A 25,489-nucleotide genomic window follows, 5' to 3' on the forward strand; every position below is an offset into this window, starting at 1 on the left:
AAGCGATTTCACATAACGAATTTAACTAATCATTTACACAGTTTCATGTACTTCGCATCAATTGCCTGCCTGGCATTGGCAATGTGATGCTAAAATCAAACTAAAACTAACAAAATTTAACAATTTACACATTCGACTCGGTTGTCAGCTTGAGCCCATCTATGAAGCTGTCAGCTTGGGCCCGCTCTATGTTGGCTACGTTATTTTTGTACAGGTTGGTATTGGAAGTGTCATTCCCGTGGAAAAAACGCTTACACTGCAATCATATGCATCTGACGTTCGTTTCAAACCCTTGGGTTTAGCCAGCCCATCGACATCTGTATATCGAGCTGCAGTGAACGTCAGCGACAGCATGTCCTGGGGCTCAAAATTTGACAGCGGGCCCAAATCAGACTGCTGGCAGTTGAGTGAAACGCAATGCTGACATGCTATCTCATTTTCGCACACACGAGATGTTGGCGGCGAAAACATGGTTGCCTGCCGATGGGGTGGGTTTAGCAAAGGAAAATGACTCTCACACGTTCTGTTTGACAGTTGGCTTATCCGCCCTTTTCAAATGTTAGTCGACAAATATTTCCATCCCGCACACAAAATACATAAATAAATAAATAAATGTCAGAAGTCAGACTGCCAGCGCCAGGTAGTAGATCAAGCATTTACATGCGGTAGATTTAATATTGAGTTTGAACGGTTTATTAGAAACTCTGTTTGTAAAATGGGTAAAAAAGATAAAAACCAGAAAAAAGGCAAAGGTGCAGAAAAAACGGCTATGAAAACGGACAAAAAATTAGTTGCAAAACAGAAAAAACTTATCGCAAAACTTGGAGAGGTAAAAACCAAAGAACACGCGTAGTATACAGTCCATGTGGGCTCTTGAATAAATAGCTATTTTTACTTTAAGGATGATATAGAGTCTGTTGTTGCGAAATACGAATTAAAGGATAACAAATCCTCAATTCTAACAGAAACAATATGTGCACCTCCCTCTGCCCGTGTGAATTTTTCTATCTGTTCTCATCCTGACAAAGAGGAACTGTTTATCCACGGTGGTGAGTTCTACAATGGTCAAAAAACAGTCGTGCACGGAGAGTTCTATTGCTATAGCATAGTAAAAAATGATTGGAAAGAACTTAAAGCAACTAACAGTCCTGCTCCTCGAAGCGGTCATCAGATGGTATCCGTCAGTACAGATGGTGGACAGATTTGGTTGTTTGGGGGCGAATATGCTTCCCCGTCTCAGTTACAATTTTATCACTATAAAGATATGTGGGTGTTCAGAATCGCAAAGAAGCAATGGGAAAAAATCAATGCCTCGAACGGTCCAACTGCTCGAAGCGGTCACCGGATGGTAGCATCGAAGAAAAATATTTTCGTATTCGGCGGATTCCATGATAATAACAGTTCTTACAGATACTTTAATGATCTGTACGCATTTTCGTTGGAAAATTATACCTGGTCGAAAATAGAAACTAAAGGAGTTGCACCTGCCCCGAGATCTGGCTGCTGTATGGTAGCCAACTCAGAGGGCAAAATTCTCATATGGGGCGGTTATTCGAAATCTTCTGTCAAGAAAGAAATTGATCGCGGAACAACTCATGTCGATATGTTCTCTCTGACAGTAGACAAAAATGACCCCTCGTCATATAAATGGACTAGCATTAAACCGGGAGGCAGGAAACCTCCACCGCGAAGTGGAATGAGTGCAGCAATTGCATCAAACGGCAAAGTTTTCACTTTTGGCGGAGTCATGGATACTGAGGAAGATGAAGAAGACGTACGAGGAACATTTAGTAATGAATTGTATCTATTAGAAACATCATCGCACACGTGGAGAAAGCCAGAGCTTGCTTGTAAAATGAAATCAACTAAAAAAGTTCAAAATACAGATTCAACAATGGACACCAAGATGGAAACTGAACTAAAAACTGTGGTTTCTGATGACGGTATATTCACTATGTCTGTCGGTGGACCATCCAAAGACGTTTCTGTCGGTCAAAATGACGGTGATAAGCTTGATCTTCCAGGGCCTTCACCACGAATGAATGCAGGCTTAGCCGTATGCAAAGGTAACCTGTACGTGTATGGAGGTTTATACGAAAGCGGAAGTCGACAGTATACATTGAGTGATTTCTATTCATTGGGTAAGAGGGAGCATATCGAACTTTTTAACTAAGACAGGAATAATGAGACGTAATTTACACGTTCAATTACAGATGCCCACAAGTTGGATCAATGGAAAACTTTGATCGCAAACAGTTCTACGGAATGGCTAGGTTCAGATAGTGAAGAAGGTTCTTCCGACGATGATGACGACGATGACGATGATAGCGATGATAGTTCCGAAAATAATACAGACGATAGCAGTTCTGATATGGATACGGATTAATTAATACCACACCGTTGTATCATATTGATAATAAAAAGTTACTTTTACTCAGTTTGCATCGGCCACAATTCGCGTTAAGGAATGAACAACGCGACTGTTTTAAGATATTCGCAATATTCCTTTCAAATAAACTTGACTCAATGCAGTTTTTGTCGAAATTTATCGTTATGTGTATGGTGGGGTTTACTCTATAATGCCATAGGGCACTCTATAATGCCCCACTGACAGTGAGGTTTTGCATGACTTGCACGTTTATCGTTTTTAGCACTGTCAGCTAGAGACAATCAAAAACTGATAAAGCATTTGTTTATTTTGGGGCGAACCAACCGCCGGTTGAAAGCCCCATTAAAAAAAGGAAATATTTTCCTATTGATTATCATTGAATTGATGTACTCCCAGGTATGCCAGGTATTTGATTTACTCCCCAAAGCTTTGAAGTTGCAAATAAAAAAAAGCTTAGAATCAGCGTCCGCAAAATTATAACGATCAACTGTTAGTACGTAATGCTGTACCATATAGTGCTTGCTCTATACTGTAAGACTAGGCTAGAATGGGCAGTTTTGTCCTACTGGCTGATCTCACTCTGCCTACTCTTGCACTTGAACAAATTCGTTTTGCTCAGATAATGGATTGGAATGGTTTTTCACCGTCTTGGGGACTTACCGCCGCGACCATGCTTCTAATCTATTGTGGTGTCTTCTTTTAATTTATTATACCACGTCGTATCAGTGAGCTATCGAAGTTTGGTGGACTACCTCTACTACTGTCGGCATTTATCCCAATCAGATGATGCATTTCGCATGAAATTTATCACCTGATTGAAAACAGCATTCCAAATATCGCACATATAATGCAAGCAACACAGTCGCATAACAAATGTTCCGAGCTTTCGATATCAAGATTACTAAAGCGACAGCTATCTTCATTAAGTTTACCGATGAGTTTCAGGTGATATTTACAAGGACAGTGTCCTGTTATCAAACCGATGCATCGTGTATGTGCTCATGACGGATTTTGGCTCTTTAAAACGTTTTGATTGCCAAGTATTCGAGGTAATATTTCAGTTAGATCACAAACTGTGACGTTACGTTGGATCTTACTTGCTTCAACTTAAAAATTTGTATGAACTTTTTAATGTTGCAACCCTGATAACTGCTTGTCGGCAAGAGCTTTAGGGAATGTCATCAATTGAACATCGGTTTATAGGATAGCACGTCTTTTATTAGCAGCGCATCACTATTTTTCGGACACAGGAGGTTATTCAAATACTCATTTCACATGAAAGAGAACTAAACGATTGTAAATTCGAAGTAGTAACGATACTGACTTCGAAAATCGTATTTTCAGCGCAAAACGTCACTTTAAAACCTACAATCATATTTTTATAAAATATTTTTACATAAACATTAGTGAGGTTTATCTTTGCATACAGATATTTTTATTACGGTTTTTTCTTCGCAGGAAAATACATCCAGGAAGCAAATACAATTCAAAAATACACGATTAAAACTTTTCTCATTCGATTTTTTTTATTCAATGTGCCAAAGTAACTCACGAATTGCAATTTACAAAAAGGATGTTCGCTGTTTCAATAAAGGACTAGCTTTGAATACATATAATTTAATTTCCTGCAATTGTAAAAATACCGTTTAGTAAAGTATTTCTTTATTTCTTTACTTGCTTTGAGATTAAAGCTTGCTTTCCGTATTGTTTCCCAGTTGATTGGACATTTCACTAAGGATTAAGTATCTTTGCTTTGTGTATCAGTTTGCTACATAATCTGATTGATTTATGATATTACATATATTGTATTGTATACTCTGGCAAGCTATTTTCAAGCTGCAGACTGCAACAATTGTATATACCAAATTATTTATCACTTCTTGCGGAACTATAATTGAGCGCCGATGAATAAAATAAACAGTGTTAGTAGAATTGTTTCTAGAAAAAACTTATTTATCGTTTGCTAAATCAATACTTTGCATTGAAACAGCATGAATAATTACAAAACACACACATTCAAATATGTAAACGGTATTTTAAGCGTAAAAGAAGTAGACAAAAAAGATCAGAAAAGAAATCAGATGTTTCTTTAAAAAAGATGCAGTACGTATAAAATTTTACGCTTTGCCATTAATCATTTTATGGGATCGCCCTTTCGCTCTGAAATCGCCTTCGTCTTGATCTAGAATTTTGAAAGAAAAAAAACGCATATTTTGAAGCATTACCAATCGGATGAACTGAAAAAATTAAAATTAATTTTGGAACCAAAATTGCAAGCGACAAAAATGTATGATTCAATGAGAGATGAAACTTAAATTTGACGCACATATGTAATCGATATAAGGTTAGCGAAATTAAGGGAAAAAACAACGTTAATTCGAAAGTGTTTTCATTAAACAGAATAGAACAGCAAAAAAATTACTTCATGTAGACATCCTTCACCGAAACGATTGAGTAGAAAGCTATTTTCGCTTTATTTGTTTACTTCATCCCTCAATGCAAAAGAAAAAAAAACTCGCTAATGTTTTTTGATCAATCGGGATTACAGAACCTAATAAAAACAGATCTAACTTGACATGCTTATTCTAATTTCACAATCGACGGTAGATCTAACTCTTATTAAAAACCGCATTCTTCGACAAATCAACACCACCCAATCAGCGTAAAGTTTGGGAGTAAATTACGGGGCCTATAATAGTCATTATTATAGATAATTCATTTATCAACCTGGTTCAGGTCGATTAGCACGACTTTTTGTTAAAACAAAATTAAAAAATTGGATTAATATGAACGATATGAGAAATTATAACTACTGCTGATCAGAGATTAGGGTTATCAAGTGGTCGGTCTTCGTCCGGATATCGTTTATAGGTCGATTTGTGAAACTTCGTATATTGATTATTAATCTATGTAAGAATGATAGCAAAAACCGAACAAATAAATTCCGAGAAATATTCTCGAGTTGTCTGTTCCATCGTCTGCTCTATCGCTGAGTGAAAAATACTGCTTTTTTTCATTTTAGGCAGAAATAAAAACATAAGATGAAATTGACCTTAAGTACAAACATGGCAGACTACTACTGCAGGATAATGGTGAAAAACATAGCACCATCAAACAAAAATTAGCCTCGGACCATTGAAAAGTGTTTCCTAGTACTCAATTTAATTATTTCATTTTTTCTCACGTCGCTTTCATCGTGAAGGTGACCACAATAACAAGATTGTGAGGAAATACAAGGACACACAAAGAACGCAGGAGCTATTGCAGTTATTGAATAAAACACTGGCACTTGCCAAATGTAATAAGTTTGTACATTATTTAAACGGGCGAAAATTTTTTACGAATCAGAAACACTAGTATTATAATAAGTGAATTAAGAGCTTCACTAAAAAATACACAAAACGTTAGTCATCGGTTGAAATAAGGGGTTTCGTATAGGAATAAAAAATAATTGATCAATATACAACCTAGTTCCGCAGTAAAAAGGGTTAATTTGAAATGATTAGTTAGTCAAGCAAGTAAATAGTAAAAAAAGAATGACACAATACGATAATAATAAAGCACTGTTGCATCTAAACACATAGATAGGTAGCTTAATCTTGGTCACTCGAAGCTAACATGCATTGATATCTATTTGTCGCTGTCGCTAGGGCCGGTATTGGGAACGCTATGACAGCACACCGTTTTCTTACCATGAAGCGAATAGCAAAACTTTTTGGTATTGCTCCAGTCTTCTTTTAAAGAGAGATTAAACATGGAGTAATCGGGATGCCCAGTAACCTCCTTCACAATTTTCAGGAATTTCGGCAGAATACCCTTCAGCTTGTCACCAGTTAATGAGGTATATGTTTCCAGAAGAATTAATCCTTTGCACCTAAAATCCGTTAAACAGTTTATAGTCACCATCCACACAGCACATTAACCAGTTGAAATACAGTACCTTGGATGACCCGGTTCCTTATAAATGTCCATCTGGAAATATTGGTTATTCACTAGGAAGCAACGTCGCTTTTTATAAATAGTGAAATGGGCATCATCTCGCTGGGTAAGCATGTTCAGGTAATCTCTGTGGGTAAGCTGCGTTTTAACCTCAATTGATTGACCATGCAGATGAGGACGACGAATCGTGTGAATGTAACTAAAATGTCCATTCTGACCACGTTTTCGCAATCTAGCTTGTACCCGCGGTCCCGCACATTGCAAATAATGATGAACGACGTCGAAATCTTGAAACGCCGGGAAACTAGAATCCGGTGGTAACTCTGATACTAGAAGTGTTAAAAAGTTATCAGCAATGCAAATAGCAATAAAAAATATTGTGTAAGCTACACTTACCGAGAAATTTGACTTTCTTCGAGGTGGTCGACAGTCGATCCCCTGTATCGATTCCGAGCTTTTGACACACACATTCAATCATCCTGTTCATTTTATTTTCGAAATCAGTCGAATTATCAATCACGTCAAAATAAGGATGCCCAATCCAAGCTGCTGCTGATTTGTAGTCCAATTCACGGGCCAAATCGACACCTTCAGAACGACAGGCATGATCTTCGGTCGAATAAAACGGCTCTGCACCATTAGCAGCCGAAACCATGTGGACAATATGATTGTATCGATTATCGCGCAACTCCACCGGGTTCCAGTTGTTAGTTTTCATCATTCGTTCCCATTTTTCTTTGGATACAACTGTGTGTGATGATGAAAAGTAACATTTTTATCTTAACAACCCTCAATAGACAGTTCAAAACTTACAAGCGCTAGCATCCATTACTCCACGATCGCAGATAATCAAACAATTTCTCGTGCAAGATTTTCCCAGTTCGAAAAAAGTGTTTTCGATCTGAATCATTGTCCGCAAAAGGTTCTCCTGAAACTTGTAAGCTGGAAGCGCAAAAATATCATCGAATCAAACATTTGTATTTAGAACAAAATGATTTAAAATATAAACAATAGACTTTTCTACAACAGAAAATCTAGTAAACAAAACAACAAACTTTCAAAACTAAAGTAATTTTGTGAAGGTCTTGTTAGCAATAACTTTATACTCTGCTCTTATAACCATGTGTAAAAATCGAGTTTATTCTGCGAGGCAAGTGACGTGACAGATGAATGTGAAGCGTTAAGTGAAACAAGTCACGTGCCGCGAAATACACATCGCACGATTCGACTTGTCTAATACCGAACGAAACGCGAACGGCAGCGAATTGTAAAATTTGCCATGTCACGTCACTCGCCACGTAGAATAAGCCCCAATAGGAAATAAAATTTTTATAGCATCACTCTAACAGTAGAATAACTCAAAAAAATGTTACTTTTGTGGGCTGATGTTATTGCTAGCAAGGCAAATTGTATTTTGTGTAACGTGCCATGGAAGATGAATGATGGGAGATGGGAGATGAAAATTAAACAAAGAAAAAAAGGTTACCAACAAAGTTACCACTACCTAACCCAAGAAAAAGTAAAGGAAGTAGAGGAATTTATCATTAACGAATTACATCTCGAATAGCAACAGCAGTTTTTGACCAACAATTTATCTTGGAAATTTACATTTTTCGATATTTCTTTTCCCCATGTTTTACAGAAAACCCATTTACATTCTATCCATTGAAGTTTATTTAATAGAAGCGAGTCATCTTCGACGAGCAAACTTTAATAACTTTAGTTTTACCAACTTTTCTTGGAATTAATTTTTTTCTGGATTGCTTATACTTGCACTTTTATAGAAAAATATTTGTTCTACGACGCTTCACTCATGAGATACAAATCATCTGCCAAAACGGCAGAACTGAAATATAAAATTTTTTGATCATAGCATCCAATGAAGAACAAATTTCGCAACCTTACGCGATAATTCATTTTAGTGCGCATTTTAGTGGTTAATGATAGCTCTGTTTCAGGATAAATACTTCCATTTACCTCACCACTCTAATTAAATTAGCTACTTGTATTTCCTATATTTCCGTTCACGTTTATTCCACTACGAGAAGTTATTTAAGAGCAGTATAAAAAAAACTTACAAATTGAGCAAACTGATGCAACATTAATTGTTTCTTTTTAGAAGAAGTAAAAATAGTGCAATAGAATTTTAAGAATTGTCAACATTACTGAATAAACCAATCTGTATTTGCTACATTCCATGCGCTTATCTGAATCTGTGTCCTTTTAAAATGTATTAAGGGGGACCCTGCTCCCTAAATGAAATACTGAAAGCTAGCATGTAAAAATGGATTATCTAAATTGTTGTTGAAAAAACACCTTTTTGTATCAATTTATACGTTGACCTCAAACCTCAAAATCATCATTGAAATCCGTTCTCCGATACTCCGATGGTTCCCCGCGCGTACCGCCAGCAAGGAACAATTTTCTAGAGAGCATCCACGTGCTGCCAACTGCATAATAACCACTATTTTTGCATTCAAAATACCCCAACACTTAACTATAATTCCAACAGCCGAAAAAAAATCACGAAAATCCATTATTTTTCAATTTCCTATTAAAATATGAAAGTCATACTCATAGTAAAGTATGCCCCTTGGACATACATCTGAAAAAGATGACGTATTTTTAAAAACATATCTGTCACATGTGTGTAATTCGAATCATGCGAGCAAATGATATATATAGCTTCGCACTCGCAGTAGCTGATAATAATTATCACGTACGTACGTATACTTCTTTTGTCGTTATATGGACACGGGGTTGTGTTCTGACGACAGACACGCCTTTACTAGAAATCTGCCAAATACCAGATAGAATAGCTGATAATAAATAAAATAAAACACGTAGACTCAAGCAAACAAATATGTTTACAAGTGGAATGATTGAAAATGACCACACTGATAGATGCCAGCGAAATTTACAAACATCTTGCTGCTATTTACCACCTATATGGAATACAAATACGTTACAAAGTATTAATTGTATTTCAAAAACCTCAGTTTGCGCTTCACGCTGGACCATGCGGTTTTTCTTGAGATTGTTAATTAAGCTTTGGATAATTGAATTTTACGAATTACGAATATATACGAAGATATACGATTTTTTACATCATAAGTCATAAATGCAAAAGTACTGCATTTTACATATTGGACGTTTTTGTCTTTGACTTTTGCGTATTATTTTCAGTTTTGAAAACTGATCTATTTTGCAAAACGGCAACTCAAAAACGTGATTGACAACTGACATAGTAAATGAGTTGTCAACCGAAACTGAAAATTCCTATTTTTAAAAGCGTTATATACCTATTTGTTTTGTTTTATTCCAAGGCTAAAAATTGCGGCAGCATATTTTTTAAAGTTCTGCTTTTCAACAGACAAGCTATTCTTTCTTTGAATGTTTTTTTTATTTTACGGCATTTAACCAAGCACTTGTTTACACTTGTTTAGCGTAATTTTCAATAAAACCTATCATAAACAATCAGCCGACATTGTTCGTGAATAGTGTTAGTGTTGTTCATAATTGAATTATGGAAGATTTTTTCGTGCTATATCATGGTACTACAGTCTAGGCGTAAGGTGGTATTGCTACAGATTACTTCACACAAACATAATTTATAAACAGAATCGAACAGTGATAGACTTTTCGCCGGTCGTCGGAGGAAAAGCTCGAGTGTAACAATAATTCAATTTACGTGCGAAAGACAACACAGCTTAACAGAAAATAGCATGAATGAAACTCAGTGCTATTTTTATAATTAGCGTCGCTTCAATCTGTATATACACCGCAAACGTTAGGTATTTCATCATACGAAACAGAAATTTTCTGTTAAGACATGTGATTAATCAAGTATACACTAAATGCGTCTGATAAAAAATTGCCATCTCAGAATTCTTAGTAGCAGATGCTTGTTGCCCGTTTTTCCAAATTTCCAAATAACGTATGATCATACTTCATTTGAAGCTGTTTGAAAAGCGACATTAAAAAACACTATCAGTTCATAAAGGAAAATACATAATGCGTTAATTTAGCTCGGCTTTACTTTAAAAAAAATTAGCTACTCTCTGTTGATTTCGGCTGAAGAAATTGAAAACTTTTTTTGATACGTAATACAGGGATACCTCGATATAAGACAATTTATAATTTCTAAAAGTTGTCTTATATCGAAATTGTCTTATATCGAAACACGGGTTTTCAAAAAAAAAATGCATTAGCGGTCGCCAGTTTTGCTCTGTGTTATGTGTTTACGGTTTTTTAACTATTTATTATCGTTTGAACTATTAGTTTTTTACTATTTTTGGGGTTATTTTGAAATAATGAACATCTTCAGCTCTGGTATCGTTACTAGCTATGTCAAAGGGATTTGTTCCGATATAAGACAAAAATTGTCTTATAACGAATTGTCTTATATCGAGCTTCTTTTATAACGAGGCTGTCTTATATCGAAGTATCCCTGTACCGTACACACTTAAAACGTTCGGTAAAATTTTACCGAACTCTGAACAGCCGAACGTTCGGTAAACATTTCGATGGCGCCAATCGACGTTTACGGATCGTTAATAATGTTTGGCATCATAAAAAAAAAACGTTCGGCTGTTCAAAGTTCGGTAAATTTTACCGAACTCGGTACTTTTTTTTAGTGTGTATGCGATCAAGGGGTTATATACAGTTGGGAGGCCTCAGGTATTGTGAGCCAGTTAGAAATGCCAAGAATTTGAAATTGTTTCGCAATGTTAATGTTCCTAATTTATTAATTTCTTTTTTTTTTGTTTAGATCATAGTCACTTTAACCAGTTTTGGGTCATTCGTGACTTCTGCGTGGTTGGGATTTGAACCCGGGTCCTCGGTGTGAGAGGCGTGAATGCTAACCACTACACCGGGACTGACCCCTATTCCCGATTTATTTCTAATCATTCATGAAGCAAATTATTATTCTCAGTTTTCGTTAATAGTGCTGAGGTGTTCAAGTTAATGATTTTATTGCAAGGAACTAGCATCGCTTTCTTTTGTGTCTCGTTCGTTGCAGAAACTTTGACAACCAAATTTTTTCGAAGCCCTGACAATTACGCAATTTTAAATTCAGGCCAGTAGTTTTGAAGTTGTTTGTATTGTAATTTACAATAATATTTGACTCTGAGGAAACGAAGTGGCCGGGCGCTTAGATACGTTACTTGCATGATTTTTGTTGCGAAACGGTAAATTCGCGGAGCAGCGTAAAATTTTTAATGCAACGGTTCGTAAACGAATCAGAACGCGTGATTTCGGTGACCACCTTGATATCGTTATCTTGATTTTGCAAGAAACTTCATCCTCATATAACAAGACGGATGCAGTATTATCCGCCCATACAGTGGATTCACGCGGGATCAGTTTATGTTTTACTTACGGAGATAAACTATAGTTACTATATATATAGTTCGGCGGATAGAAAACCAGGCGAATTGGCATCCCTGATTTATGAAATTAAATTTGAAATTATGGTGAAATGTGCAGGTTTTTACGAAAAATAATCACTGGCGGGTGTTGAAAATGACTAGTTCTATGAAAATAAAGTGTGTTTTTTTAACATTACTCCTGCATATTTTGGATTTTGAAAAGATTTTGGCTCCGCTTTTGACGTTTATTTGGCTCCCGATTTTCTATCCGCCGAACTATATATATAGTAACTATAAAATAAACGTCAAAAGCATAATATTTATATCATCGAAACGAGCGCAAATACTGGGTATGAAATGGGGAAGGTAAATGAGGAGCGTCCAATATAGCTCTAGCTATCCCAAGCCCCTACCTAGCGCCTCCACGTGGCCATACCCGGTAATGCTCTATTGAGTAGCCAAGCTAGGAGGTGCGATACTGTGTGGTTCCCGGCTGCCTGATCTCATAATCGAGGTTTTGGGCAGACGGCGGAGCCACACGATCTTGATAATAGGTAAGCATAATATAAGTTATTTTAATAATTTTTTTCGTTTTAGCTTATGAAGCATTTCCTGCTATATAGTGAAAACTTGAAAGTGGCCAATACGAGTGTTAATACTGCACATGGATATTGGATACCAGAAGAAAAATTAAATTATTTATTAGAAGCACTAATGGAAACTAAAAGAACGCAACTCTATTCCATTCGAAGGACTGCTGGTGAGATTGTTCTATTTTTACCATATATACCACATTTCATAAATAAACTAGAATCGGGAAGAGGGAGGGACCATCAGAGCACTTGTTTGAAGCGGTGGGCCTAAGGAGAGTGAAACAGTCAACTTTCTAGGGTTAATCTTGGCCCGATTAACAACACATCGTGGATAATGAGCGGGCTCTTCCCCCCACCTGCTGGAGTCATTCTGTATTAAGACGGTTTATTCAAGGATTGACTCAGGAGACTTAGCCCTTGGAAGAAGATTCTCTAAATCCCTGGTACGTGTAAGTGATGTTGCTTATCGACCAATTCCCTTTTGGCCCTACATACAAGAGTTGGGAAGCATGACCAATCGTTGAATATGTTCCACTCTTTTTGACATGATAGGCTCATTGCCATGAACGGATGTTCTGCTAAGGCAGGTGGTAGTACCATATATTCATAAATACGTTGCACGCGCTTACTAAACGACTATTCATAATGGCGATCGCGGAAAGTTTTTGTAATGGATGAAATGTAATCACCGACGCGCGCCTTGTTTCGATGGATCATATCATCTGCCAAGATGAACCCTGTTCTGTACCTTCCCCTACTAACACAAATCCTATCCCGCGATACTTGTGGAGATGCAGTGGTACCTGCGGTCTCAGAAACAACAAGTATCGGACTTTCGTTGCTTCCTTTTCCCATGTACACGGGTACAAATTTAATCTCGATAATGCGAAAAATGACTCATGATTTCAAGAATCTAGTGTATTTTCATGTTATGAATATACACCATGAATAATATTCATGATTTCATACTTTTCTGTATCGTAACGCAGCCTTAGCGTTACTATTTTGCACGCGAAATACTGAAATCATGAATCTTTCAACTTGGAACCATGAATTAAATTCCCGATTTTTCGACTCAAATCATGAAATCATGATCTGTAAACCATTATATGCGAGCTCCTAACCTCACTCTTTTGACAGCAATGGGTAGTTTGTTTACATGGTGTTAGAGTGTGAATTGAAATTTCGCTCGGAAGGTAATAATCAAATTGTTTGGTTTTTCTGAGGGAAAAGTGCTTTACGTGCATTTTAAAGTAAATCGATACAGTAATCTTTCACGAAAACTTATATCGAAACCGCTGGATTAGACAAATTGGTGCGAGTTGCAACAGCAGCAGTGGAACTCCAGTGGTAACAGCATCACCACAACGGCCACTAGCAGCAATAGTAGCACTAGCATGGCCGGTGGAGGTTGGTACGAGCGGAGTTGGATTAAGTGGCGCTGGCAGCAGAAGTGCTCACAGTTCCGGGCGAGGAACTTAACTTTTTACTTAGGTAAGTAAGTGATATTTGCTGCCAGCTCCAATACATCACTTCAAATTCCATTTTTCAGATGCTGATCTGGCAATTTGTCCCGTATTTTCTGTAAGATAATGCACATCTTTCGCACGTACCTTTTGTCAACAGCGAAGTACATCCAAGTGCATCAGCACGTGTCCGATATTATCCGGCCGGCATCTAGGAGGATTGGTAGTAATGTAAGACATTTTGATAATGTAAGATTTAATAATTGCTTTCATTTCTCCTATAGCAAATCAAACCAGTGTTACCGATGGACATTACCAATACGAGGAAGGTGGAGACAAAAATCTGCATGTTCAATATCGATTATTCAGAAAACGAAGGCATGTCCAAATGAGTAGGTGGAATGTATCCCTCTTTGAACGAGTCGCTGTTGGAGACAATCAACTCTTGGTATGGTACTGTGGTTGCTGCCGATGATTTACGAAAAACCATTTGCAACTTGGAACGGGTTGAATGCAACGACAAAATTAACCACGCGTTGAACGGCTGCGTCGACACTCCGGTGGCCTCCAGATAACACATATCCGGCTAATTATATAAGAAACTGACCAATTTATCTTTTCTTACTTTAAAAACACGAAATTTCTACAAATCATAGCTGTCAAGATATTAATGCTATTGCAAAATTTAATCAGAATGAATTGCAAGACCCAGCCCAGCAGACAACCAAACTCAATTGACACCATCAGGCACATCGTCAACGATTACAGAAGACAGCAATAATATCTTAGCCGAGGCTAGCGAAGAACAATGTGGCGCCCGCCATGCTTGATCAACTAGGCAGTTGTTTATACAGCTATAAATACACTGAGCAAAAAAATTGTCCGTACAGTATTTGGTAGCTATACTGTTGCTATTACTAACAACACCAACAGCAGCAGCAGCAACAACAGTTCCAGTCACCTATAAAAGCTAGCTTTTCCCCGAATATCCAAACACCTTGATCAGCACTACATTATTAGAGCCGACCTTGAGAGCAAGCGTGCTACTCATGGCCGTGCTAGCCGTTTGAGAAGAGGTTAGAGTTGCCCACTCTCAAGACCGCCGACGGTGTCTGACCAGCGATCGAATTTTTGTTATGGTCGGTGTTGCACCTCCCACTAATAAAATAGGGCCCTATACCAAGCAGCAGTTTTGATACGGTAGCCAGAATCATTTCAAAAGTGGTTTTAGATAAGAGGACAGATGATAATATTTATGGAGTATGGTTTAAATTAATACAGAATGTTACCAGAGTTGCCCGGATCCATTGACGGATGGATTGGGAATTGCTTGAAAGGTGCTCGAAGTCGGATCAATCCTCGTTATTCTTATGCTCGCTAGTGCACAGGTTGATCTCTGAGTATTCCTAAACCATCAAACGATATTTGGACCGGATTGATCTCTGGCGCATCAGCTATTGCCGGTTATTTACGAGATTCCCTGGTACTAGATGCGGCCATTTCGCCATGAGCTACTGCTAGGCCAATGGAGGCTTTTCTGTTTCTGCCTTCTTGGCTGCGTCAATGATGTATGACGCAAGTTCTTCTTTCACCACAACACTTACTGCGTCGGGTAAAGCAGTCTCATTGTTATCTCAACGGAACTGCCGTCATTAAAACAAATCGATGGTTTAATTTCCATATTCAGAATATAGGATATCATAACCTTTTCACTTTTATCGTCTTCCCCCACTTTCACGGTAGCGAAATTTTCTATTTTGCTATCCATCATTATAATGGCACTTTCAACACACAACTCACGTCAACGAAACTGAAAATCAGTAATCTGTTCACTTTTTTTGCTTATCAGCGACCGAAGCTGTCACAAAAACTTAACTTCTTGATTTAATAGAATCGTCACTTACAAATCCCTAACAAATTTTATTGGCTGCTGTAATTACAAAGACTCGATTTGACAGTTCGTGTAACGCTAGAAGCAATCATGAAGAATATTCACAAAAATGCTTGTTATAGTTCATGATATTTGTCGGTACAGTCATGAAATCATGGGTCGTGGTAATGATTTCATGAAATTTCAAGCTTTTTGTTTTCATGACTTTTTATTCATGAAAACAGAAACAGATTTCTTTCCGTGTATAGTACAGTTTTTTGGTCGGGGCCGGCGTCGTTATTGGTCGCAATTTTCAAAGTATTGAAACAGAAGAAGTTGCAAAATGAGAATATCATGTCACTTCCAAGCACAATTCAATTGGTTTTTTGTGCAATCCTACTGGTTCAACCAATAACGGAGTGCAATTACGGGCAGTATACCTAAGCTAAGCTAAGCAGTTTTTAACCTATTTTATTTGTAGAAACAATTATTGAAATAGCTGCTGTAGTTAGTCTCCTGAAACACTTCTAAAATAAGGCGTAAATTTCATGTTCAGGAACCTTTCGGCTCACTTTGTGGAATATTTTTATAATATGGAATTTAATAATGTTACAACTTATTTTATCATTGTTTTCTGATACGTTTTATTAGAAATTATTAATAATTGCTGAAAACATTGGAATAATATCGACCTATAAAAACCAAACATGTGCAAATGTAAACAAACCACGCTAGAATTGTACAAATTAGTTTTACCCATTTCATAACGTACCGCACTTGGGGGTAAGACCGCTTGCCGTATTACACGCCATGAAAACATTATAAAATAGCCTTACATAAGGGACGATTAAACATAATCGAAATCGAAATCGGCGCTACGTAATATATGAATATTTCCTAATTTATATTATAGTGATTATTAAATACAATACTAAATTACTGTGATATAAAAAATGTTACTGAGAAAAGCAGCAATGAATCAGCAGTATTATTTGTGTTTTGCTGAAATGGCACTATCACACAGCAGTCGAACGTTCTGGGATACAAATGCCTTGTGACGAGAGCAAAACTTGATAACAGAGCGAGGAAATGGTGAATGATAGATGCAACAAGGAGTTTCGAATAGATTCTAATCAAAAAATAAGCATCGAACACGTATCACTTGCGGTAAAACGATTTCCTCCGCTTTTTGCAAGCAACTCACCCTCACTACCATTAGGTTTCTCAGCGGCAGCCGCCAGGCAGCGAGGACACGACGCAGTTTTATCAACACTGTGCTCCGGAATACCCTCTTTCAAAGTCGGCTGATGATCACTGATTTTCCGTCGTTTTTCTAAATATCATATAACAGATATATCATTGGATATTATCATGCAAAAGAGGTTCAATTCATTGACATTTGTATCGATCAGTGTTGAAGTGTGAATGATACTGCCATTATTCACATAGCATGTTACATATTCAATGAGTTCTGAGCTGAGAACAGCATAGCATTCATTGCATTGTAGAGTTTAGTCAAACATGCTGAGTTAAATATAGAGGCGATGATGCTTTCTTCTGGTGCTTAAAATAGGGGTCTCTATACCAACAGGTAAAAATAAATTAAACTGTTATCAATTGGGAATATTTTTCAATTGCGCTTGTTATAAACGCAGATACATGAAGTTCTCAGAAAGATGACATAATCAATAGCTAAGAGTATCAACGCAGTTACAAAATATGCGTCCAAGCGATATTATTATAACCTTTCAATATAAAACATACTATCAAGAGGATCGAGTGAAACTAATTTATCGAAGATAGCTGGTGGTTTGCACTTGTCTGAAACGAAAATATGATTTACTTAAGGTTTTTTTTTATGTGATAGAAGAGATTTTTTGTATGCTGAGTATGGTAGTGGTCTAAGTCAACGTTGGCGTTTCGATAGGAAGAGTAATGTCAATGTTGTCTGAGAAATGCCGGAAGTCTATCAAACCGTGATCCATCTGTCGTTTTGTCTAATTTGATGACTTAATTTCGCGAAAAACACAATTCGAGTTTTCATTCGCTATTAAAATGCTCACGCCATGATCAACACCAACCGCCAATTAATCAATTTTACGAATTTATTCAAATTGGAAGTTATAATTTAATTTTAAATAATCAACTCAAAGAACTTATATCATAAACAATAGATGCGCTTTGTATTTTCTTTGATCTAATGGAGATCGCAATTTATAATTTATTAAAACAAAGCTAGAAAAAAAATGAAATGAAAAAAGAGCAATCTAAATTTGAAATCCGATTTTGTTCGAATCTTGTGATTTGTTTTTCAGAAAATTTCAAACCTGTGATTTTATATTTAACCCTTACGGGCATTTCTGACCGAGGATAGTCCGAAAGGCAAAAAATCATTTGCCTTGAGACATTATTTTAAATTCATACATTTTGAACCACTACTGGGTATCTTAATCAGGTTATTCGGAAAATATTGGATTTTGTTATAAGTGCACAAATATCGAAAATATGGAGTGAGGACAAAGGAGGCACTTTTCTAAAAGATGAATTTTTGAAATACAGTTTTCCAAGAAATGAATTTTTAATAATGCGATGGAAGTGCCTCATTTCTGAGTTGGAGTGGTCACAAAAACCGTCATTTTTGCCAACCTTTCTTTCTTTTGAAATTCATAAAATATTTGTTTTATCTTGCTTTCGTGGTGTGCACACCAGCCTTAATTATCAAGACACTGAAGACGCTGCAAAACTTTGTGAACATTAAAAGTACAAGTTTAAAAACCTTCTATAAAAATGCAGGTATACTCTTTTCCAACAGATTATAATAACTGTGGAAACCAGAGCAATTACCAATTCGTTGCAATCGATAAAATGTCAGCGTGTTTTTTATTTACTAAGGAACAAACATTTCAGGGAACCGACGCCAATTGATAGGAGACCTATCCTTATGACATAGTATACCCGAACAATAAGACAGCGAAAACTGGAAGAGATGTGCGTGACAGATGGTAATTAGCTATTGCTATCGATGATAATATTTTAACTGTGTTATTCTTTGTTAAACAAAACCCATTTAAACTACCAGGAAACCCACGAGCAAAGTAAGAAGTTGGCATGCAATGTAGATATTACAGGATACGGGAGCGGTTTTTTCGGTCTTCGAGCCTATCGTCTATCCTCCTTACACTGAAGGTAAAATTATCAATTTTTGCCAATAGATACCGCATTGCTTACAAAAGCACAGAATGCCGAATAATGGGAAGCCTGCCGAAAATACCATCCCATGTCCTACTTTGTATGATGTATGATTAGTATGCGATAAAAAAATCAAGAAGCAGAGTTCAGTGAAAATAGAGACAACATTCATGCAAATTGTATTTGTATTAGCTGTTAAAACGAAACTATACTAACAAAAAATATGAATTTGTGAAGTATGGTCTTGTTTTAGCTTACCTTCATCTGTTGTCAGGTCTGAAAATTTGATTCCACCACTGCAAATGGAAACGACAGTAGCGTTTTACATCATTCATTTTACAAATATTGTTCTTAGAGCAAAAACATAAAAAAAAATATGTGAACATATGCTTATAACGAATAAGAACGTATAAATAATGAAACATTAGAAATCTACTAATTGCTAAACCTAAATACTTGCAAAGCGAATCGAATATTTATCAGTTCCTGTGTTTATATGTAAATTATATGTGTAAAACTATCGCAAGTATCTACTTTTGATTGTAAAAGATTGCAAAAGTGATAATATGGAGACTTGACCTGTGTCGTTTATCCTCAGAATTAACATATTTTTAAAAGTTGACATTACAAAACCAATGTTTACAATGACAGGCTATTCTATTTCTATCTGGTGTCAACATATTTTATTCAGTTATGTCGGTACTTCAATGCAACGCAATGCTTGTTAAACAAAAGAAAAACAATAGTGAAGAATGTCTTTACCAACTATAATATTACTATATCAAATTACAAATTATCAAAAATTGTGTAAACTGCGTGTAAATTGTAAAAACTGTGTAAATTTAAACTGATCGGTGATTACTGTATCTTGAATAGGTACTATATATGAGGCAATGAGTTACGCGGGTTTGAATTAACGAATGGAAAAGAAATATAATCATATGACACGCGATGTCTAATAAATGATAAAAATGATGAAAAACGTTCTTTAATTCGTCAGTAAGTCGGTCTTTGTTTACAAATTCAACTACTGATCATGTTCACAGGCATTACTAAATCATACCTGAGGAGAACAGTGGCCGTTTCAGGCACTCGAAACACCTGCAAAAATTAACAGATCGAACAAAAATATCCTATATAATTCTCTATTGTTGCTATATAATCTACTCTACTTTCGCAAGTATGGAACAAATGTGTTAGAGCGAATTACATTTCACAGCGCTGAAAATGTATGCCGCAGTTAGTTAAAACATATTATAAGATATTGTTATTGATATATATGAGATTAATGAGATTTATATTTTGAAATAACTCGATGTGGCTTTAACAAACGATAACGCGTATTTTAGGCCGGAAAAATCCTCAACCACGGGCACCAATTTCTTCATTTAAACATTTAAAAAATAATGTACAGTTCTAGATGGGCAAGCAAAACCAATCCATAAAATCAACCATCTAACGCAAAATTTTTCTCAAAATAAATAAGCGATTAGGTAGGTATTCCGATGGTGATGGTAATAATAATAGAATAAATCTACATTACTCCAGTTTTTTCAAGGTAATATATCTGGCAACAAGATGCCATATAGTAGACATGACAATATTTATCCGTAATTAAAAATATTCTCAGCTGCATTTATAAATATAAAAATACGTCCTTTATTATATTTAGAAATATTGAAAAAATTATTCCTAATGGCGTTTGAAGCTAATATGATTCGGCTGACACAATTCAGCTATACAGCTATACAGTACGACCAATAATTTAGTGACAGAAATTTGGATTCTTTTTTATTTTATTTGCATAAATTTTATAACAGGTGTTACAAACAAACAAAAATGGCTGAGATTCAATAAAATATTGGCAAATCGGGTGTTGTCATGTACATTTATGTTAATGAAAAGCCATTAATTTATAAAATGTGAATTCAAAAATAGAAGTTGCGGCACACTTTTATATTTATTCTAGTTGTTCTGCCTCTGAGCATTACCGCTGTGATGGAATTTTTTTTAATAATACGTTGAACACTAAGAGCAACGTGCATTATTTTCAACCATAGAAGTCTTGTATTCAATCTAACATCGAGGAATACCCGCATTGACATAGAAATACATCAACTAAAACCAAACGTTATGGAAGCACAAGATCTACAACAATGAATTAAGAACTTTGGAAAATGTCAAGACGAACGATACAAAAGACGGGGCCTAAATACAAAATGAAAACAAATCGAATGAGGAATATACTTTGTTAGAAAAAGCACAGGAAAATGGACCCTCACTCGGGCAGTTTAAATTTTGGACTTTGGCCGTTTTCAATTGCTGGTCTCGATGAGATTAAAGCGAATAAAATAAATTATTAACAACACATAATTCGTTATGTGTTGACGTTAAGATATTTCAAACATATCTTAGTTCTAACTCGGCAACCATGTAAGGGGATATGAGCATATGTGAATCTCACATGTGTTTTAAAAATAAATCTGTTCGATAGCAAAACAAAACAATCATTAAACGTCGATGTAAAACGGATGAAAACAAAATCGTCAAGTGGTTCTATTGCGATCATGTACTTTACGAATCGTGCTCAGCGCTGTGTGATGATGCAGCGTTACAAAAATAGAATGTAATTCGCCTATACACGAAGTAAGATTTTCCTTAGCCAAAGAAAATCTCTCGGATATCAAACCATTATGCACTCAACTAGTAAATAGCAACAATTTTAAAATCAACTAACGGCAGTAGAGAAGATATATACAAAACATTAGAGACTATTAATATTAATAAATGCTGTCACCTACATACCTTCCATCCAAGATTTTCGAAAAAGGTACACATTCGTGCCTGTCCGGTAGTCTTTCCACCACAGGGTCCTGTAAATAAGAAGAAATTTGCAAAAACAGGTTGAACACTATTTTGGATCAAATTGTTATGATAAAACGCTACACAAAATCGATTTTTAGCGACTGACTTCCGCCTAACTTAAAATCTCGAAAAAAGCACGTAAAATTCAAAACCCGGGCATACCAAAGAAATTACGAAATTCGCGAAAAAAGGCGTAAATTCTAAAATTTGCCTAAAATTCGCGTCAATTCTAAGACTACCCGTAAAAATAGCCGTTAAAAGCCGTTTCTTTCACTTGAAATGTCCTAGATTAATCCAATGGATAGGATTGAATAAGCTGGGAAAACAAATCAATTTCCAATATCTACTGCCTCAACCTCATCAAACCTATAGGTACCCAGTATATTTCATTTGATTCTTAACAAATTTTGCTTCAAACGAAAAGAAATTTACTCAACAACTCAACCATGCAGATGCGGTAAAGCACTTTAAGCAAGAAGGTAGTTAATTCAATAAAGAGACAAAGCTGGGTCGAAGAGCCCTAAACAATACCATGACAACCATAGTCAATCTGTTATGGGAGCATAAACAAAAACAAATTAGTAACTTCGCAAGGCAAACACATGTTGCACATGTGGTTAATATTAATCAGCCTCCAGATATTACAAGCAACAGCTACTAAATACACAAAAATACGTTCTGCCATTTGCAATAGTAATACAGCGCAGTGTACAACGCAAAATGCACCGCTGTCAATTTTCATTTTTAAAGTTTCGTTGTATAAGGAATACAGAGGAAAGACTTATGTAAGAAATCACAATATGGATTCCCTTTTATAACTATTACTATATATCGAATACGACTTACCTCCAGTTAGCACCAGTTTATACACTTTCTTCACGTCAGTGGCTGCCATATTTTTCATTAGTGATTGATTCACGCGGATGAATAGTCGCCTCTTTTGGATGTTGTATGCAATGATTTAATGTTGCTTTTGATATGCAAAGATAATTTTGTAAAGGCGCGATATATGCTAACCTAGCCAGTTTAGTGGTACCTGATTCCTGAGAAGGGTATTCCTGGGTATCCTTAAAATTTTCACACTTCCACTTTTATGTTGCACACACTTTAACACTCAGCCACTAGCCCACACAAAAAATAAATTTTATCAAATAATTTGGTATATACTCATTATTGCAGATTTATTTCTGATTAAAACCTCCATTAGGAACGTGTCTGATACATGCAACTTTTCGATGCCAAGTGAGAAAAAATCAAAAACTACCAAGGATTCCGGCTGTCACTGTCAAAGGCAATGTCAGTGATCCCAGATGATTAAATTTGAAAATACAAAAATTACTCAGATTTCAGTCAGAGTTCAGAGATGTAAACAGATCCCTCAGACCAAGGGGTTTCCAACAGCAATGATTACTACGCACCTTTGAAAAAAAAAATACTTTTGATTACTCTACACTGAGAAAACTATTCGTATAGTTTCTATGTGTTTCACACATGGATTTTTTCCATGTGCCCAGTAAATGAACTTTATGTGCCAAACAGTTACCATTTAAAAAGCAAAGCCTGGGTGCTAATTCCGTCATCGAAACTTGACCGTCTGTTTTTTATACGATAGACTTCATGTGCGGGCGTATAACTCGAATTCAAGAGGGCGAAGGATCCTCTTATTTTTACGTTTCTTAGATACGGAAACGGATCGCGAAATTCTTCCTTAAGAACAGGAAGATAGCCTTAGCACTTGGTTTTGTAAGTTCGGATTACAACGTTCCTTAAAACAGGAGACGTCTAGGGGACATGTGATTTCATTCCTTAGCAACAGGAATAAGCAAATCTACAAGCGAGGTCTTTAGAACAAGAACACTAACTTTATTAAATCGAAAAACTTAGCGTATATAGTCACAATTATTTACATTACAGAAAAATTTCCCTCTTGTGCACTGAGAAAACTTTTCGTATAGTTTCCATGTGTTTCACACATAGATTTTTTCCAAGTGCCAAGTAAATGAACTTCATGTGCCAAACAGTTACTATTTATGTGTTTTTAAAATTTACCTTTAAAATTTGCACATACTATTCATATGCATATAATTTTCATGTGTACTTCTGGGCGGATTGTGTTTATATGTGACAAATAATAATCATAAGGATTTTCATATGGAAATTTTCCATTTGTTATGTGCGGATTATTTTGAGTGTGGGTATCGCTTACATTCTATCCTAATCAAATGTCCTAATCGTTACAAATTCCATCAAAATGCCATAGTAAGAATGAAACGGATAGTTCAATTGATATCAACATAACAGAGATAGATATAAAACTATGTGGGTCTATTTGCCTACCAATACATAAACTTCTATTTGGTTTGAAACACAGAGAACAGACATTCATCTTTGAGCTCGTAACGTGTGTAAAAGCTTAGCCACCATTTCGAAAGTAAGTGGTAATGCTCCCGTTACGTGGCGCTCGTATCACTAACATAATAGGCTTTGGTTGTTAATGTCTGTCAACGATTTGATTTGAGCTTTCGTCATATTTTCACCAAAGCTTTTAACAGTTGCTACAGAAACTAACGTATTATTTACCCAATCTACGCAACTCAAAATAAAGGTAAACATCATTCATTAAAAATAGTAAACAATTATTGAATAATTCGTTTTTAATTCTTCGGAGAAACTGTGTATCTGTACCGAATTGCGAACATACCAGAACGGAACTTTCGGGGTAACGGAATTGCTTGCAGGTAAGTTTCGCCAATTGAAATTAAAACGAACTTCCTGGCGATAAGAGTGTTTTTGATTATGAATCCGATGACGAGTCATTGGCATATAGGTCGAAAATATACCGCGATTATAGTGGTCGCCACCTCTGAGGTCAATGAATCGCAGCCAAACGCTTCTCGGCGGACTTCGATGAAGTAGTACTGATTTTCCGGTGCTCAAAGATGAAAAATCCATAGCTAGTACCACCGCGGTGGGGTCATGCTGGCTGAATGGTGAAATGGTTCGATTCAATGTAGAAAAACTTTAAATACGATACCTGTTTGACCATACTAATCCAAAATAACAGGAAAAATTGAAATGCGCTTTGGTTTCTGTTTTCAATGTTTAGCCGTGTTCGACAAATAACAAACAAAATCGACCCGTTGCTACGGTTGCTACAGTAACTGACATTGGAGTTGCCAGTGTTTCGAATATGTAGATTATGACAAGCATATATAATAAATTTGGCAACGAGGATGTTGGGCAACTGTTTTTAGGTTGCTAGTAAGCGAGTTGGCGAGTAGATCGTGAACTCGCCCTGTGTCATCATACACACTAGCTGACTAGCAGATTGTTTGCTAGTAGCGAGTAAAGTTGAATGCTGCTCAACTTTACTCGCTACTCGATGGCGTGTATGCTTGTTGGCTAGTACACTAGCTATGTGGCATCATAGCTGCGAGTAACTAGCGACGCAGCGAGGGGGTTTTTAAATTATTAATTTTACAGCACCAGAAATGCCAAATATTTTTACTAAGTTTGTAATTGTAAATGCAATGTAAATTAATTGAAGTAATTCCTCCTTCCACATTTACCAATTATACATCTATGAAGTTAGAATTAAATAACATAAGATAACTCTTATGTAAATTGTACATTGTGTACGTTAAACTTGATCGTTTATCTAGTAACGATTTGTTCGAATGTACGGCATCGCTGCCTAATATGTTTTAGATTTATCAAAACCCCTCGCATACTAGCTTACTTGCCGATTTGTGAGTCATCATGACTCGCGCATTCGCTAACTCGCCCACTTGTGAGATCGCTGACTA

At 36.2% G+C, this 25,489-nt stretch overlaps 2 protein-coding genes across 4 annotated transcripts; one reads left to right on the forward strand and one right to left on the reverse strand.

Annotated features, from left to right (window-relative positions):
* The first annotated feature begins 650 nt into the window (after positions 1-650).
* On the forward strand, positions 651-2,512 carry LOC128736946 (kelch domain-containing protein 4). The gene is made up of 3 exons (XM_053831461.1): positions 651-829; positions 902-2,141; positions 2,214-2,512. Exons 1-3 carry the CDS (start codon positions 716-718, stop codon positions 2,384-2,386), a joined length of 1,527 nt encoding a protein of 508 aa, XP_053687436.1. The 5' UTR covers positions 651-715; the 3' UTR covers positions 2,387-2,512.
* A 1,087-nt stretch (positions 2,513-3,599) lies between these two features.
* LOC128738644 (TRPL translocation defect protein 14) lies at positions 3,600-22,913 on the reverse strand. 3 transcript variants are annotated; one of them, XM_053833941.1, is made up of 10 exons: positions 22,701-22,913; positions 22,530-22,620; positions 21,624-21,691; positions 19,882-19,919; positions 19,077-19,114; positions 7,142-7,270; positions 6,725-7,075; positions 6,330-6,657; positions 6,082-6,263; positions 3,600-4,571 (listed from the first exon to the last, which is right to left on the reverse strand). In XM_053833941.1, the coding sequence occupies exons 2-10, from the start codon at positions 22,585-22,587 to the stop codon at positions 4,507-4,509; spliced, it is 1,257 nt and encodes a 418-aa protein (XP_053689916.1). In that variant the 5' UTR covers positions 22,588-22,620; positions 22,701-22,913; the 3' UTR covers positions 3,600-4,506. The 3 variants fall into 3 exon arrangements, with proteins under 3 accessions (XP_053689916.1, XP_053689917.1, XP_053689915.1); XM_053833940.1 differs by having other exon boundaries at positions 3,601-4,571; positions 22,530-22,653; positions 22,720-22,913; XM_053833942.1 differs by lacking the exon at positions 19,882-19,919 and having other exon boundaries at positions 22,530-22,653; positions 22,720-22,913.
* Between the last annotated feature and the right edge of the window lie 2,576 nt (positions 22,914-25,489).

The sequence above is a fragment of the Sabethes cyaneus genome, chromosome 2 (genome assembly GCF_943734655.1).
Source record: "Sabethes cyaneus chromosome 2, idSabCyanKW18_F2, whole genome shotgun sequence".
Taxonomy (NCBI): domain Eukaryota; kingdom Metazoa; phylum Arthropoda; class Insecta; order Diptera; family Culicidae; genus Sabethes; species Sabethes cyaneus.